Genomic DNA, 15,723 nt, shown 5'->3' on the forward strand with positions numbered 1-15,723 from the left:
CAGGATGTAACCGGTTTACCAAAACATAGATTTACATGCATTGCAGCTACCTAGCCTTCCTCCTCGAGGTCCCTCTTCCCCCGTCCCCTCCTTCCTAGGTGCCGCTGTTGGCGTACCTACCCCTCTCTCCTCCCCCACCTCTCTAGCTGTGCCCTGAGCTCACTGAGTTACTGTGATTATTGTTTACTGTTCTGTGCTGTCTCACCTCGTATTGTAATTTTGTTTGTCCCTGTAAGGTGCTACGGACACCTAGTGGCGCCCTACAAATAAAAATTAATAATAATTAATAATAATTGCACAGGTAGCAATATTTACACTTATCTGTGAAATTCTAGAAACTCTGATGTCCTGCATCTTGTTTTTAGACACAGGAAATCTAGTAGCAAGGTCTTACTTAACCCTTCCTGTCTTCAAAAGGCCTCACACATCAAAAAGCCTGATTAGCATGAGACCTTTTGCTCCAACAGTGGCAGAATACACATTCCCAAAGAAAGGTATAAACTTCTAACAAGTCATTTCCCCACATCACAATACACAGCAGACTTTCTAAACAAAGGCTCATTGTATCAGATATATACATCAGAAATAAGGTATTTCCTTTGTCAAGGGTAAAACAGAAAAAGCTAAATAATGATTTCCTATCTCAAAATATACACAAAAGTAAGTACATTGGCAATTATATAAATAAGCGCCCTGTGCTATTTCCTTTAAATAAATTTATACCATAAATTATTTATACGTGATCCAGTCACAGGAGGATAGTCTGAAGCTCCAGAGCAGGGTGGTAAGCTTCAGCCCCCCTCTGGCTGTACCCCGTATATGGTGATCCCTAAAGCAGGAGGAAGGAAAGAGTGTATATCAACAGTTGTGAAGAACTTTTTGCCAGTGAACAAAGATGTCCCTTTAGTTGCCCAGGTGGCAAGACGTACACATTTCTATACTTCTATGCAGAGCTTCTGTCCTATTATAAACTGCATCTCCCCTGTGACAGGATGGATCGTCTATGCCACCCTGTCTGCTGTTGTTGGGAACTGGCTGGACTTACTTTCCCACCGTTCCCTTTCTTTATCCCAAACTCACCCACTCGCCGCAGTAGGAGGGGCTTACAAATGCTACCACCACTGGACTCCTTTACCGGCATCCAGAACCGGGTTTCTTCTGGGTGACTGACGCTGCTAGTGTACCCTGTTATTGGTGTACCTGGGCTGGTACTCCTGACCTCTTACTATGGATCAGGGTTGCTATAAACGGATCCCCCCTGGCCTATCATACTGACCAGAGCTGCTGGGTAGCAGAGCAGTGGTACTGGATGCTGAGTCCAAACCTCAGAAACAGCCAGGAACGTATTAGATTTTGAGTCTAATCTGTAGGTTACAAGAATAGAGAAGTTTCCAAGCAGGTCTTTGAAGCAAGTGATGTTTATTTGGAGTCACACTGATTGAAGGTACCGGGGAGCAGGTCAGATGGAACGAGAATAACAATTTTCAATACAAGACAGTGCTTTTTATACAGATTTGAACACAGCCTAACAGGGTAAGCCAGCCCCCTTGAGGTCTGAGCTTTTTTTAGACTCAGGATGCAATTTGTTTACCCAAACATGGATTTACATGCAATGCAAAGCTAACAATATTTACACTTATCTGTGATATCCTAAAACTTGCTGTGATTTCCTGCATCAATGTTCAGACAGGTTCTAAAACTCTGGACAAGACCACACAGTAACGACCCCCTGCCGGGCCTTCTGCCCGAGCAGGCATTTGACACTTCCTCTCAAATGACTTAGTTAGCATTTCCTGCTATCAGACTCCCTCCCCGCATATGCCTAATTGGAGATTTCCTCTAGCAACCTTAAAACAAAAAACTAATTTTCTCCCCTGGTCTGAGAAATAAAGATATTTTCTTTCCCAAAATACACACAGTATCAAAAATAAGTACATTTGCAATTATATAAATAAGCGCCCTGCGCTATTTCCTTTAAATAAATGTATACTATAAGTTACTTATAAGTGATCCAGTCACATCCCCCTTCAACAAAGAGGGCAGGTAAGTCATTTGATGCACCAGTGTGGAATACTTATTATTACCCCAAAGAGCTGTGGATCACTTCTTGTAACCAACATGTGCACGTATGCCCTCACCTTGTAAGATCCCTAATACCATTGGCTATACTTCCTATTACATGGGACATCCTGCTGATATCTGAAGTCTGTTACCCGCGTGCTCTGCTATCATACTGTTCCATATTGTTGCATCAATAACATTGTGTTGTACCCTCATCAGATTCTGTACTTGCCCACAGAGAGAGCAGTCACTTTCTCTTACACAAGGCAGATGCTGGACAACCCACATATGGAATTAAAATATCTTCAGCGGTTGACCCTTAAAAAGTTCTCCACCACATTGACTCGCAGAGAGGAAAGTCATTTATTTTTATTCTCATTTATTGTAACAAAGACTGAGGGCTGAGCAGTTCCTTGTCTGGATGGAAGTAATGTGTCAGATCTGCAGTCTCCTGTCTGCTTGCTGCACTGTGATAAGCTTTATATTTTAATGGAACTAGCACTGAACATACCGTCAATTCTACCAGGACCTGGCAATGCTTTCTCATAGTGCTCCTATAATAAACGGAGATATGGTCTCACCTCTATTAGAACCTCATTGATGGTGTTTGTTCCACTTGTCAAGTTAAAACTGAGACTAGCCGAGATGACTGCGGTGCCTCCTGTAGTGCTGCCAGAATTTGTGAGGGCACTTCTTCCTGCCATGTTCGGAGTACTTAGAAGATGACTGTATTTGTGAGGGTGCCCCAACCACAGCTCCGCAGCTAATATCATGGCTAATTGTTTTCTCCCTCCATCCAAAGAGTCCACTGGAGCTGGCACCTTGCCTGTGACACTGGTGCTTTTGTCCGCCACTGGCAAAGACACCCACACCCACTCACGGTGAAATAAACCCAGCTCCCGGAGCTGATTTTTGCTCACCCACAATGCAGAACCTCGATCCAAAGGGCCTCCCACCTCCTGCAGTCTCCCAGCCCGAACCAAAGATTCTGCATCAACCGGAGCCACACGGAGCCTCAAAGGTCCCATTCCTCGAGCAAAGCTTGAAACCACTGGAGTATGTAGATCTGACCCAAACAAACTAAAATCCCGACAGTTGGTTCCCCCTGGAGAACTTACAGCACACACTGACCCACCTGCCACCTCACCTAAATGCTGCCCTATGGGTACAGACTCTTCCTGTGGGCACTTCACCAACTTGGTCTGCCCTCCATTACACCTTGTTTCTCTGTTTCCCCATCTCATACTCCCTTCCTGCATCCAGTGGGGTTTCCCTTCTTTATGCCTCACCTTCAGCCTCTCCTCATCCTGTCCTCTCTGAGGCCTCAGACCCTTCTGCCCTCCAAGGGTTGTCATGCTCTCTCCCTGCCCTCCCAGGGGTCTCATACTCTCTCCCAGGGGTCTCATGTCCTCCTGCCCACCCTGGGGTCTCATGTCCTCCTGCTCTCCCAGGGGTCTCATGTCCTCCTGCCCACCCTGGGGTCTCATGTCCTCCTGCCCTCCCAGGGGTCTCATGTCCTCCTGCCCTCCCAGGGGTCTCATGTCCTCCTGCCCACCCAGGGGTCTCATGTCCTCCTGCCCACCCAGGGGTCTCATGTCCTCCTGCCCTCCCAGGGGTCTCATGTCCTCCTGCCCACCCTGGGGTCTCATGTCCTCCTGCCCACCCAGGGGTCTCATGTCCTCCTGCCCACCCAGGGGTCTCATGTCCTCCTGCCCACCCTGGGGTCTCATGTCCTCCTGCCCACCCTGGGGTCTCATGTCCTCCTGCCCACCCTGGGGTCTCATGTCCTCCTGCCCACCCTGGGGTCTCATGTCCTCCTGCCCACCCTGGGGTCTCATGTCCTCCTGCCCACCCTGGGGTCTCCCATCTCCCCCCACCCAATTGTTCTCCCCATTCAGCTCGAACACACTCATGCGAGTGTGTGGCCCCAGCATGCCCTGCAGGGTGGGCCTGGTGTCCGCAATTAGGGCCCCGCATTCAGGCAGCACTTCTCCCCTCCGGACAAGCTGTGGACCACGGGGTAATGGCGCCCTCCGGCTCTGGACCCCCAGGAGCACCCAGTCAAGTACCGGTGGAGAGCTCAGCAGGAGGCGCCGAGGAGTCAGTGGCCCCCGGGTCCGCACAAACAGCAGAGGCCCCCCGGGGCCCCTGGTAGTCTGATCTGCCGGCATCTTCATCAAGCGGAAACTTCCGGGAGCAAAGTGCAGAGAGGACAGATGTCCCCGTCCTGCTGTCACTGTCAGTCTTCACCGCGGCGGCCATTTTCCCGGAGACCAGGCTCAGACCTGAGAACTGTGTACTCACAATAAGCCCTCTGCACACAATCAGCATCTGGTAGTAAATAAATGCTGACTGCAATTTTCTCAGACACATCTGTGGATCAGTCATAAGGTGGTAATGTCTGATCACTGCAGTGTATGTTGGTCAATTGTGAGGACACTGCAATTTTACACATCATCCCACTGTGTCATATAGTGTACTCCAACATTATCCTTTTATCTATCTCTCTGACCGTATCCTTTAGTCTACTCTCCAACATTATTTCTTATCTATCCCTTTGACTGTATTCTATAGTCTAATATCCAACATTATTCATTTATTGATCTCCCTGTCCACGTCCTATAGTCTGATCTCCAACAGTATCCATTTATCTATCCTCTGACCGTATCCTATGGTCCAATCTCCAACACTATCCATTTATCTATCCTCTGATTGTATCCTATGGTTCAATCTCCAACATTATCCCTTTATCTATCCCTCTGACCACGACCTGTAGTCTAATCTCCAACATTATCCATTTATTTATCCTCTGACCGTATCCTATGGTCCAATCTCCAACATTATCCATTTATCTATCCCTTTGACTACGACCTATAGTCTAATCTCCAACATTATTCATTTATCTATCCTCTGATTGGTTCAATCTCCAACATTATCCCTTTATCTATCCCTCTGACCACGACCTATAGTCTAATCTCCAACATTATCCATTTATCTATCCTCTGATTGTATCCTATAGTCTAATCTCCAACATTATCCCTTTATCTATCCACTGATTGTATCCTATAGTCTAATCTCCAACATTATCCCTTTATCTATCCATCTGACCACGACCTATAGTCTAATCTCCAACATTATCCATTTATCCTCTGACCATATCCTAGTCTAATCTCCAACATTATCTATTCTATCCAGGAGACACCCTATCCCTCTTACTGTAACCTTTAGTCTACTGGTCCATATAGTTATTTCCCAGTATAGAAGAGAAAGTATTGTATATAGTATTGTGGCTTGTAATAACCTTCATTGGTCAAAGTACAAGACCTGCTATGTAATAGTGATTGTAGGAGTGATTGTGGCTGGATCACTTATAAATAACTTATATGTGTCTGTATCACGTAGAAATAATTTATTGTAAAAATTTATTTCAATTAGTGGCGCAGGCACCAATTTATATCGTTGCAAATGTACTTATCGTTTTATGTGTTTGTATGGAAATATATTGATTTCGGAGACAGTATGTCATGTTTGGATTTTGCAACTGTCTAGAGACAGGTAATCTCATGTTAATTAGTCTTTTTAATCGCTGAGTGACCAAAACGTCTGTTGAGCCTGAAAGACAGGAGGGGGTAATTATATTTGCTTATAGACTCCCCATGTAAGTGATCACAGATGAATCTGAATTTTGCAAGTTAAATTGTGTTCAAAGCAAGATTGTAGAAATGTTATATCCTGATGGTAAACATTCAAAAGAAAATGTCAGACATAGTGGCACCGCTAGTAACAATGTAAAAAGGTGTTTAACCCCTCCAGGCTGATTTATGTGCAGGCGGCATGAATCAGTCTGGATTGGGTAAAGGGGCAGGAGGCCGGATTACCTCCTGCCAAGCTAATGTCCAAAATATTATTTAAAGAGCCCTGTTTTACACTGAAATGTATTATACCATCTGTACTTCTGGAGATCACTAGTACCTCAAACTAGTGTATGTAACTCCTTATTAGGACACTTGAGCTAATAAACCATCACTGCTTCAAGAATCTGCTTTGATGACTACTTACCCTGCTGTAATTCCTGTGACCTGCAGATTAGACAAAATCTAATCCGTTATCTGGCTGTTCTGATGTTGGGACCCTGCATCCAGTACCAATGCTTTGCCCCCTAACGGCAGCTCTGGCCAGTGTAATAGGCCAGGGGGAACTATCCACAGCAACCCTGATCTGAAGGCAAGAGGTCGGGGAACCAACTCAGGTGTACCAGCAAGGGGGTACACTAGCAGCAAGATTACCCAGAAGGATGCGGTTCTAGGTGCCACTAAGGAGCCTAATGGTGGCAGCAGCAAAAGCCCCTCCTACTGCATTTAAAGGGCGCATTTGGGAAAAAGAAAGTGGTGGTGGCAAGGCAAGCCCAGCCGGTCCACAGCAACACAACAAACAGGATGGCATAGGCAGACCATCCTGTCACAGATTTCTGGTGGCGAGCGGTGGGATAACTCCAGGTGGCTTTTCGTGCACCAGTCAGGAGAGCAGAGTTATTCAGGAGAGGAATAGCTGCAGCCAGGAAAACGCACAGGATGTCTGATTATGCCAACGTGTCCAGTGCCAAGGGCATTGATATACAGCATTCGCCAAACAAGGTGGAGATGAAAGCGGCACTGAGAGAATGGCACCTACTGCATGGTACCCTGGTGGAGGAAACTGATGGCAGTGGCCAAGGCAGCAGTCCATTTGAAAATTGGGAATGAGGTGAACCAGACCCCCAGACAGATGCAACCTCTTCTCAACAGCCTATACCCGCAGAACGAATCTCTCTGTCATATGATGAGCATAGGGCAACCGGACTAAAGATCCAGCTGGCGGCCTTAGGGGACAAGGCAACGGAAGCTAAACAGGCACAGATTATTATGGCTTGGCTCCAACAGGGAAGGGCACCAACCTTGGGGGGAGGCACCCCCTAGGGGAGCAGGAATGTTATCTTTACCTTGCCCTAAATTTGAGGACTGTGTTAGAAATATTGATGAGCACCTGTAGGTATTTGAAAGAGTTTGCAGGCTACACACTGTACCCAGAGAGGAATTAGTTAAGGATTTGGTGCCCACACTACAAGGCCGTGCAGTAAAGGTCTACCGTGGGGTGCCCTCAGAGATCTGTGTGGACTATGATATAGTAAAGAAGGCATTTCTTTAACTGTACACTATTACCCCAGAGACCTATCGTCAGAAGTTCCGGGACCTTGCCAAGAACCTCCATGCCACCCACGAGGAGTTTGACAACCTGCTGTGGGAAGTTGCCAGGAAGTGGGTGCGCGGAGCAGGTGCCCAGACCGTGGAGGAGGTAATAGAATTAATGTGCTAAGAGCATTTTCACCTCCGTTGAGCACCAGAGTTGAAAGAATGGGTGCTGGACAGAAACCCAGCCACCTTGGAAGCAGCCGCCCAGTTGGCGGATCAGTATATGGTTGTTAGACCACACTGGCAGAAGCGCCAGGTTAACAGCCAACACAAAAGAACTGTACAGTCAGGGGGATACCCCTCTTCTACTCACCCCCAAGAGCAAGTTTCCAACCCTCTTGGTATCTCTCGCCAACTGATGTTGGGGGTGGAATTGTGACCACATTCCTCAACTCTATTACCTGGAGCCAAACTACACTCTTCAGGATCTACACCAGCACAACCCAGCCCAGAGGAACAGACCTCAGCTGCTAGACAACAGCCATTGCCAGCAAGCACAGCATCAGCCAGCCCAGAGGAAAAGTCTCAAGTTGCTATTTCTTCAGGAACCAACCAACTCTTTGCCACTAGAAAGACTACGTCCCCTAACACCACAGAGGATGTTGTATCCGGCCTATCTGATCTTGTGGGGGTGCCCGGTGATGCTCCTGTCCCTAGCAGTATGCAACCTTCAGTGGTGAGTATAGCCGACCACAGTGACCCCACTTTGACTGATTCTAGTAACCCCAACATAGACCCTCCTGCAGAGTGACAGATGATAGTGAGGGCTGCAGGAAAGAGTTCAGGACAGCTCAGCTCTCTGATCCCTCGCTGGAAGGTTTGTTGGCAGTGGCCTTCCAGGGAGGGAGGTAGGGACAGTGACCTGGCGTAAAGGGTTGTTGTACCGTGTAGCTGGGAAGGTAGAGGGTGATTGAGCAGTCCGGGAATAAATTCAAATGGTGGTTCCACAGAGCTTTTGGGCACAACTAATGTCAGTTGCCCATGAAATCCCTATGGCTGGACACCAGGGAAGAGACCGAACACTGAAGTGCCTGACACAGAACTTTTTATGGCCAGGAATGTCGGATGACGGCCGGGCCTACTGTAAGTCCTGTGATGTGTATCAGTGGATTGGGTGCCCCAGTGCTCGTACTCCCCTCAGGTTCTTGCCAATAGTTGGGGAACCTTTTCAGCAAGTGGCTGTGGACATTGTAGGTCCCCTGCCTGTGCCCAGTAGATCGGGGAAGAGGTACATCCTCACCGTGGTGGACTATGCTACCCGGTATCCAGAGGCTGTAGCTCTGTCTGCCATCACTGTGGAAAAGTTTGCGAACACGCTGCTAAGAGTATTTAGTAGAGTAGGGTTACCTACGGAGATCCTAAACTGATCAAGGGACGCAGTTTGTGAGTGAACTACCCACCCAGGATCTCTCTGTGGTGGAGTATGTGTTAAAGCTCGGAGATCGGTTAGAGAATCTCATTGGGTTTGCGCAGGCTAACCTAGCAGACCTGCAGGCCAAACAGAAGACATGGTATGATAATAGCAGGCGCATTGCGAGTCAGTTGCTGCTTAGAAACCAGGAAGTGTGATACGTAACTCCACAGTACACGTTTCCACTGCTCCACAGTCCAGTGTCGGTGTGCTTTACACTACTCCATTCGATGCTTGACATTGGTCTTGTTGATGGCTTGTATGCAGCTGCTCGACCATGGAAACTCATTTCATTAAGTTCCCAACGCACGGTTTTTGTGCTTACATTAATGACAGTAGAAGATCGGAACTCTTCAGCAATGGAATCAACAGAGCGGTGGTGACTTTTACGACTTTATGTGCCTTAGCAGTCTTTGAAACCGCTCTGTGATTTTACGTGGTCTTCTGCTTCATGGCTAAGTTACTTTTGTTCCTAAACGCTTCCACTTTCTAATAATATCACTTACAGTTGACCGTGGAATATTGCAAAGGTGGCATCTTATCACAGTACCACGTTTGAAGTCACTGTATGGATGGTTTGAAGTTATGTAATGGATGAGTGCTGTTTATTATATACTAGTGTAAATGTCATGTACAGCGCTGCAGAGCTTTTGTGGCGCCTTATAAATAAAAGATAATACTAATACTAATAATAAGCACCTTTACACTCTGCAAACATCTTTGATCATAAAACTTTCTTTCAGTAGGGCCCTGGCAGATGTTGCTGTCCTGGGGAGCTGGATGGACGGCTATGATGGCGGCAATTCCTGTGGAGGAGTTAATGTACCCTTGTCTCCCCGGGTGCTCCAGTTTCCTCCCACACTCCAAAAACATACTGGTAGGTTAATTGGCTGCTAACAAATTGATCCTAGTCTGTGTGTGTGTGTTGGGGAATTTAGACTGTAAGCCCGAACGCGGCAAGGACTGATGTGAGTTCTCTGTACAGCGCTGCAGAATTAGTGGCGCTATATAAATAAATGGTGATGATGATGGTCTGCTGAAGAGGAACATCCAAGAGATGGAAGTTATGTTGACCTCTTCTTTGGACTGGATCAGGAACCTGTGGCCCCAGGGAGTCTAGAAGAGGGATCAGACTCAATGACCACCACTCTGGTCCCTAACCATTAATCATGTGATCCCCACTCTGGCCCCTGACCATTGATCATGTGACCTCCGCTCTGGCCCCTGACCATTCATTATGTGACCTCCACTCTGGTCCATGACCATTGATCATGTGACCTCCGCTCTGGCCCCTGACCATTTGACCGCTCTAGCCTCTGACCATTGATCATGTGACCTCCGCTCTGGCCTCTTACCATTGATCATGTGACCTTGACCATGGTCTCTGATCATGTAACCTCGGCTCTGGCCCCTTACCATTGATCATGTGACCTTGACCATGGTCTCTGATCATGTGACCTCCGCACTGGCCTCTGACCATTGATCATGTGACCTCCGCTCTGGCCTCTTACCATTGATCATGTGACCTTGACCATGGTCTCTGATCATGTGACCTCCGCACTGGCCTCTGACAATTGATCATGTGACCTCCCCTCTGGCCTCTGACCATTCATAATGTGACCTCCGCTCTGGCCCCTGACCATTGATCATGTGACCTCCCCTCTGGCCTCTGACCATTCATAATGTGACCTACAGATAACTCTGCGTGAGCCGGGAAAGTCGGGGGATGTGTCCGTCCTGCGTCTCAGAAAATTCAGAGCACAGATAAAGAAATGGGTGGAGCAAGATGGCGGACCGTAGCAGATCAATATGGGTGGAGCAAGATGGCGGTAATGCGCTGACATTTTCAGCCAATACTCCTAGAGCGGTAAACGGTTCGTTACCATGGCAACACGTACGCTGCAACGTCACGGCCATGTACAATGACGTCATACGTCAAACGCGAGTCGAAAATCTGCAGAGACCTCCCGAGAGGGCAAGAGACAGCGAGAGACATGCCGAATAAAGCCAAAAAGGACAAGGTGAGGCAGCCCGTAGTGTGTACCCAGAGAGAGAGGCCCCCCCACCCACACAGTGTGTACCCAGAGAGAGAGCCCCCCACCCACACAGTGTGTACCCAGAGAGAGAGGCCCCCCCACCCACACAGTGTGTACCCAGAGAGAGGCCCCCCCACCCACACAGTGTGTACCCAGAGAGACAGCCCCCCCACACCCACACAGTGTGTACCCAGAGAGAGAGGCCCCCCCACCCACACAGTGTGTACCCAGAGAGACAGCCCCCCACCCACACAGTGTGTACCCAGAGAGACAGCCCCCCCCCCACACAGTGTGTACCCAGAGAGACAGCCCCCCACCCACACAGTGTGTACCCAGAGAGACAGCCCCCCCACCCACACAGTGTGTACCCAGAGAGAGGCCCCCCCACCCACACAGTGTGTACCCAGAGAGAGAGCCCCCCCCCCCCACACAGTGTGTACCCAGAGAGACAGCCCCCCCACACCCACACAGTGTGTACCCAGAGAGAGAGCCCCCCCCACCCACACAGTGTGTACCCAGAGAGACAGCCCCCCACCCCACACAGTGTGTACCCAGAGAGACAGCCCCCCCCACACAGTGTGTACCCAGAGAGACAGCCCCCCACCCACACAGTGTGTACCCAGAGAGACAGCCCCCCCACCCACACAGTGTGTACCCAGAGAGAGGCCCCCCCACCCACACAGTGTGTACCCAGAGAGAGAGCCCCCCCCCCCACACAGTGTGTACCCAGAGAGACAGCCCCCCCCACACAGTGTGTACCCAGAGAGACAGCCCCCCACCCACACAGTGTGTACCCAGAGAGACAGCCCCCCCACCCACACAGTGTGTACCCAGAGAGACAGCCCCCCCCACACAGTGTGTACCCAGAGAGACAGCCCCCCACCCACACAGTGTGTACCCAGAGAGACAGCCCCCCCCACCCACACAGTGTGTACCCAGAGAGAGGCCCCCCCCACCCACACAGTGTGTACCCAGAGAGACAGCCCCCCATACACACACAGTGTGTACCCAGAGAGAGAGCCCCCCCCACCCACACAGTGTGTACCCAGAGAGAGAGCCCCCCCCACCCACACAGTGTGTACCCAGAGAGACAGCCCCCCACCCACACAGTGTGTACCCAGAGAGACAGCCCCCCCCACACAGTGTGTACCCAGAGAGGACAGCCCCCCACCCACACAGTGTGTACCCAGAGAGACAGCCCCCCCACCCACACAGTGTGTACCCAGAGAGAGGCCCCCCCACCCACACAGTGTGTACCCAGAGAGACAGCCCCCCCCCCACACAGTGTGTACCCAGAGAGACAGCCCCCCCCCACCCACACAGTGTGTACCCAGAGAGACAGCCCCCCCCCCACACAGTGTGTACCCAGAGAGACAGCCCCCCCACCCACACAGTGTGTACCCAGAGAGACAGCCCCCCACCCACACAGTGTGTACCCAGAGAGACAGCCCCCCCCACCCACACAGTGTGTACCCAGAGAGACAGCCCCCCACCCACACAGTGTGTACCCAGAGAGACAGCCCCCCACCCACACAGTGTGTACCCAGAGAGACAGCCCCCCACCCACACAGTGTGTACCCAGAGAGACAGCCCCCCCACCCACACAGTGTGTACCCAGAGAGACAGCCCCCCCACCCACACAGTGTGTACCCAGAGAGACAGCCCCCCCCCCACACACACAGTGTGTACCCAGAGAGACAGCCCCCCCCACCCACACAGTGTGTACCCAGAGAGACAGCCCCCCACACACACAGTGTGTACCCAGAGAGACAGCCCCCCACCCACACAGTGTGTACCCAGAGAGACAGCCCCCCACCCACACAGTGTGTACCCAGAGAGACAGCCCCCCACCCACACAGTGTGTACCCAGAGAGACAGCCCCCCCCCACCCACACAGTGTGTACCCAGAGAGACAGCCCCCCCCCCACCCACACAGTGTGTACCCAGAGAGACAGCCCCCCCCCCCACACAGTGTGTACCCAGAGAGACAGCCCCCCACCCACACAGTGTGTACCCAGAGAGACAGCCCCCCACCCACACAGTGTGTACCCAGAGAGACAGCCCCCCACCCACACAGTGTGTACCCAGAGAGACAGCCCCCCACCCACACAGTGTGTACCCAGAGAGACAGCCCCCCACCCACACAGTGTTTACCCAGAGAGACAGCCCCCCACCCACACAGTGTGTACCCAGAGAGACAGCCCCCCACCCACACAGTGTGGTACCCAGAGAGACAGCCCCCCCCACCCACACAGTGTGTACCCAGAGAGACAGCCCCCCACCCACACAGTGTGTACCCAGAGAGACAGCCCCCCCACCCACACAGTGTGTACCCAGAGAGACAGCCCCCCCACCCACACAGTGTGTACCCAGAGAGACAGCCCCCCACCCACACAGTGTGTACCCAGAGAGACAGCCCCCCACCCACACAGTGTGTACCCAGAGAGACAGCCCCCCACCCACACAGTGTGTACCCAGAGAGACAGCCCCCACCCACACAGTGTGTACCCAGAGAGACAGCCCCCCCACCCACACAGTGTGTACCCAGAGAGACAGCCCCCCACCCACACAGTGTGTACCCAGAGAGACAGCCCCCCACCCACACAGTGTGTACCCAGAGAGACAGCCCCCCCACCCACACAGTGTGTACCCAGAGAGACAGCCCCCCCCACCCACACAGTGTGTACCCAGAGAGAGAGGCCCCCCCACCCACACAGTGTGTACCCAGAGAGAGAGGCCCCCCCACACACACAGTGTGTACCCAGAGAGAGAGGCCCCCCCCACCCACACAGTGAGTACCCAGAGAGACAGCCCCCCCCACCCACACAGTGTGTACCCAGAGAGACAGCCCCCCCCACCCACACAGTGTGTACCCAGAGAGACAGCCCCCCACCCACACAGTGTGTACCCAGAGAGACAGCCCCCCTCCCACCTACACAGTGTGTACCCAGAGAGACAGCCCCCCCACACACACAGTGTGTACCCAGAGAGACAGCCCCCCCACGCACAGTGTGTACCCAGAGAGACAGCCCCCCACCCACACAGTGTGTACCCAGAGAGACAGCCCCCCACCCACACAGTGTGTACCCAGAGACAGCCCCCCCCACACACACAGTGTGTACCCAGAGAGACAGCCCCACCCACACAGTGTGTACCCAGAGAGACAGCCCCCCCCCCCACCCACACAGTGTGTACCCAGAGAGACAGCCCCCCCCCACCCACACAGTGTGTACCCAGAGAGACAGCCCCCCCCCACCCACACAGTGTGTACCCAGAGAGACAGCCCCCCCCCCCACCCACACAGTGTGTACCCAGAGAGACAGCCCCCCCCCCACCCACACAGTGTGTACCCAGAGAGACAGCCCCCCCCCCACCCACACAGTGTGTACCCAGAGAGACAGGCCCCCCCCCCCCACCCACACAGTGTGTACCCAAGAGCAGACAGCCCCCCACCCACACAGTGTGTACCCAGAGAGACAGCCCCCCACCCACACAGTGTGTACCCAGAGAGACAGCCCCCCACCCACACAGTGTGTACCCAGAGAGAGACAGCCCCCCACCCACACAGTGTGTACCCAGAGAGACAGCCCCCCACCCACACAGTGTGTACCCAGAGAGACAGCCCCCCCACCCGACCCACACAGTGTGTACCCAGAGAGACAGCCCCCCACCCACACAGTGTGTACCCAGAGAGACAGCCCCCCACCCACACAGTGTGTACCCAGAGAGACAGCCCCCCACCCACACAGTGTGTACCCAGAGAGACAGCCCCCCACCCACACAGTGTGTACCCAGAGAGACAGCCCCCCACCCACACAGTGTGTACCCAGAGAGACAGCCCCCCACCCACACAGTGTGTACCCAGAGAGACAGCCCCCCCACCCACACAGTGTGTACCCAGAGAGACAGCCCCCCACCCACACAGTGTGTACCCAGAGAGACAGCCCCCCACCCACACAGTGTGTACCCAGAGAGACAGCCCCCCACCCACACAGTGTGTACCCAGAGAGACAGCCCCCCACCCACACAGTGTGTACCCAGAGAGACAGCCCCCCCACCCACACAGTGTGTACCCAGAGAGACAGCCCCCCACCCACACAGTGTGTACCCAGAGAGACAGCCCCCCACCCACACAGTGTGTACCCAGAGAGACAGCCCCCCACCCACACAGTGTGTACCCAGAGAGACAGCCCCCCACCCACACAGTGTGTACCCAGAGAGACAGCCCCCACCCACACAGTGTGTACCCAGAGAGACAGCCCCCCACCCACACAGTGTGTACCCAGAGAGACAGCCCCCCACCCACACAGTGTGTACCCAGAGAGACAGCCCCCCACCCACACAGTGTGTACCCAGAGAGACAGCCCCCCACCCACACAGTGTGTACCCAGAGAGAGCAGCCCCCCCACCCACACAGTGTGTACCCAGAGAGAGCAGGCCCCCCCACCCACACAGTGTGTACCCAGCAGAGAGCAGGCCCCCCACCCACACACAGTGTGTACCCACGAGAGACAGCCCCCCACACACACAGTGTGTACCCAGAGAGAGAGGCCCCCCACACACACAGTGTGTACCCAGAGAGAGAGGCCCCCCCACACACACAGTGTGTACCCAGAGAGAGAGGCCCCCCCACACACACAGTGTGTACCCAGAGAGAGAGGCCCCCCCACACACACAGTGTGTACCCAGAGAGAGAGGCCCCCCCACACACCACAGTGTGTACCCAGAGAGAGAGGCCCCCCCACACACACAGTGTGTACCCAGAGAGAGAGGCCCCCCCACACACACAGTGTGTACCCAGAGAGAGAGGCCCCCCCACACACACAGTGTGTACCCAGAGAGAGAGGCCCCCCCACACACACAGTGTGTACCCAGAGAGAGAGGCCCCCCCACACACACAGTGTGTACCCAGAGAGAGAGGCCCCCCCACACACACAGTGTGTACCCAGAGAGAGAGGGCCCCCCCCAACACTGACCACAGTGTCGT

At 52.7% G+C, this 15,723-nt stretch overlaps 2 protein-coding genes across 3 annotated transcripts in view; one reads left to right on the plus strand and one right to left on the minus strand.

Moving 5' to 3' along the window:
- Nucleotides 1–4,304, minus strand: part of PEX6 (peroxisomal biogenesis factor 6) — a 71,199-nt gene extending 66,895 nt beyond the window's left edge. Inside the window, exon 1 of the mRNA XM_075204529.1 lies at nucleotides 2,643–4,304. Within this exon, the coding sequence (XP_075060630.1) occupies nucleotides 2,643–4,238 (1,596 nt within the window). The 5' untranslated portion in view covers nucleotides 4,239–4,304. The remainder of the gene's footprint in view (nucleotides 1–2,642) is intronic.
- A 6,260-nt stretch (nucleotides 4,305–10,564) lies between these two features.
- PPP2R5D (protein phosphatase 2 regulatory subunit B'delta) overlaps nucleotides 10,565–15,723 on the plus strand; it is a 39,443-nt gene continuing 34,284 nt past the window's right edge. For both annotated transcript variants that reach the window (XM_075204532.1, XM_075204533.1), the window contains exon 1: nucleotides 10,565–10,721. In XM_075204532.1, coding sequence (XP_075060633.1) covers nucleotides 10,623–10,721 — 99 coding nt within the window. In that variant the 5' untranslated portion in view covers nucleotides 10,565–10,622. The remainder of the gene's footprint in view (nucleotides 10,722–15,723) is intronic.

This window comes from Mixophyes fleayi, chromosome 3, assembly GCF_038048845.1.
Source record: "Mixophyes fleayi isolate aMixFle1 chromosome 3, aMixFle1.hap1, whole genome shotgun sequence".
NCBI classification, from domain to species: Eukaryota; Metazoa; Chordata; class Amphibia; order Anura; family Limnodynastidae; genus Mixophyes; species Mixophyes fleayi.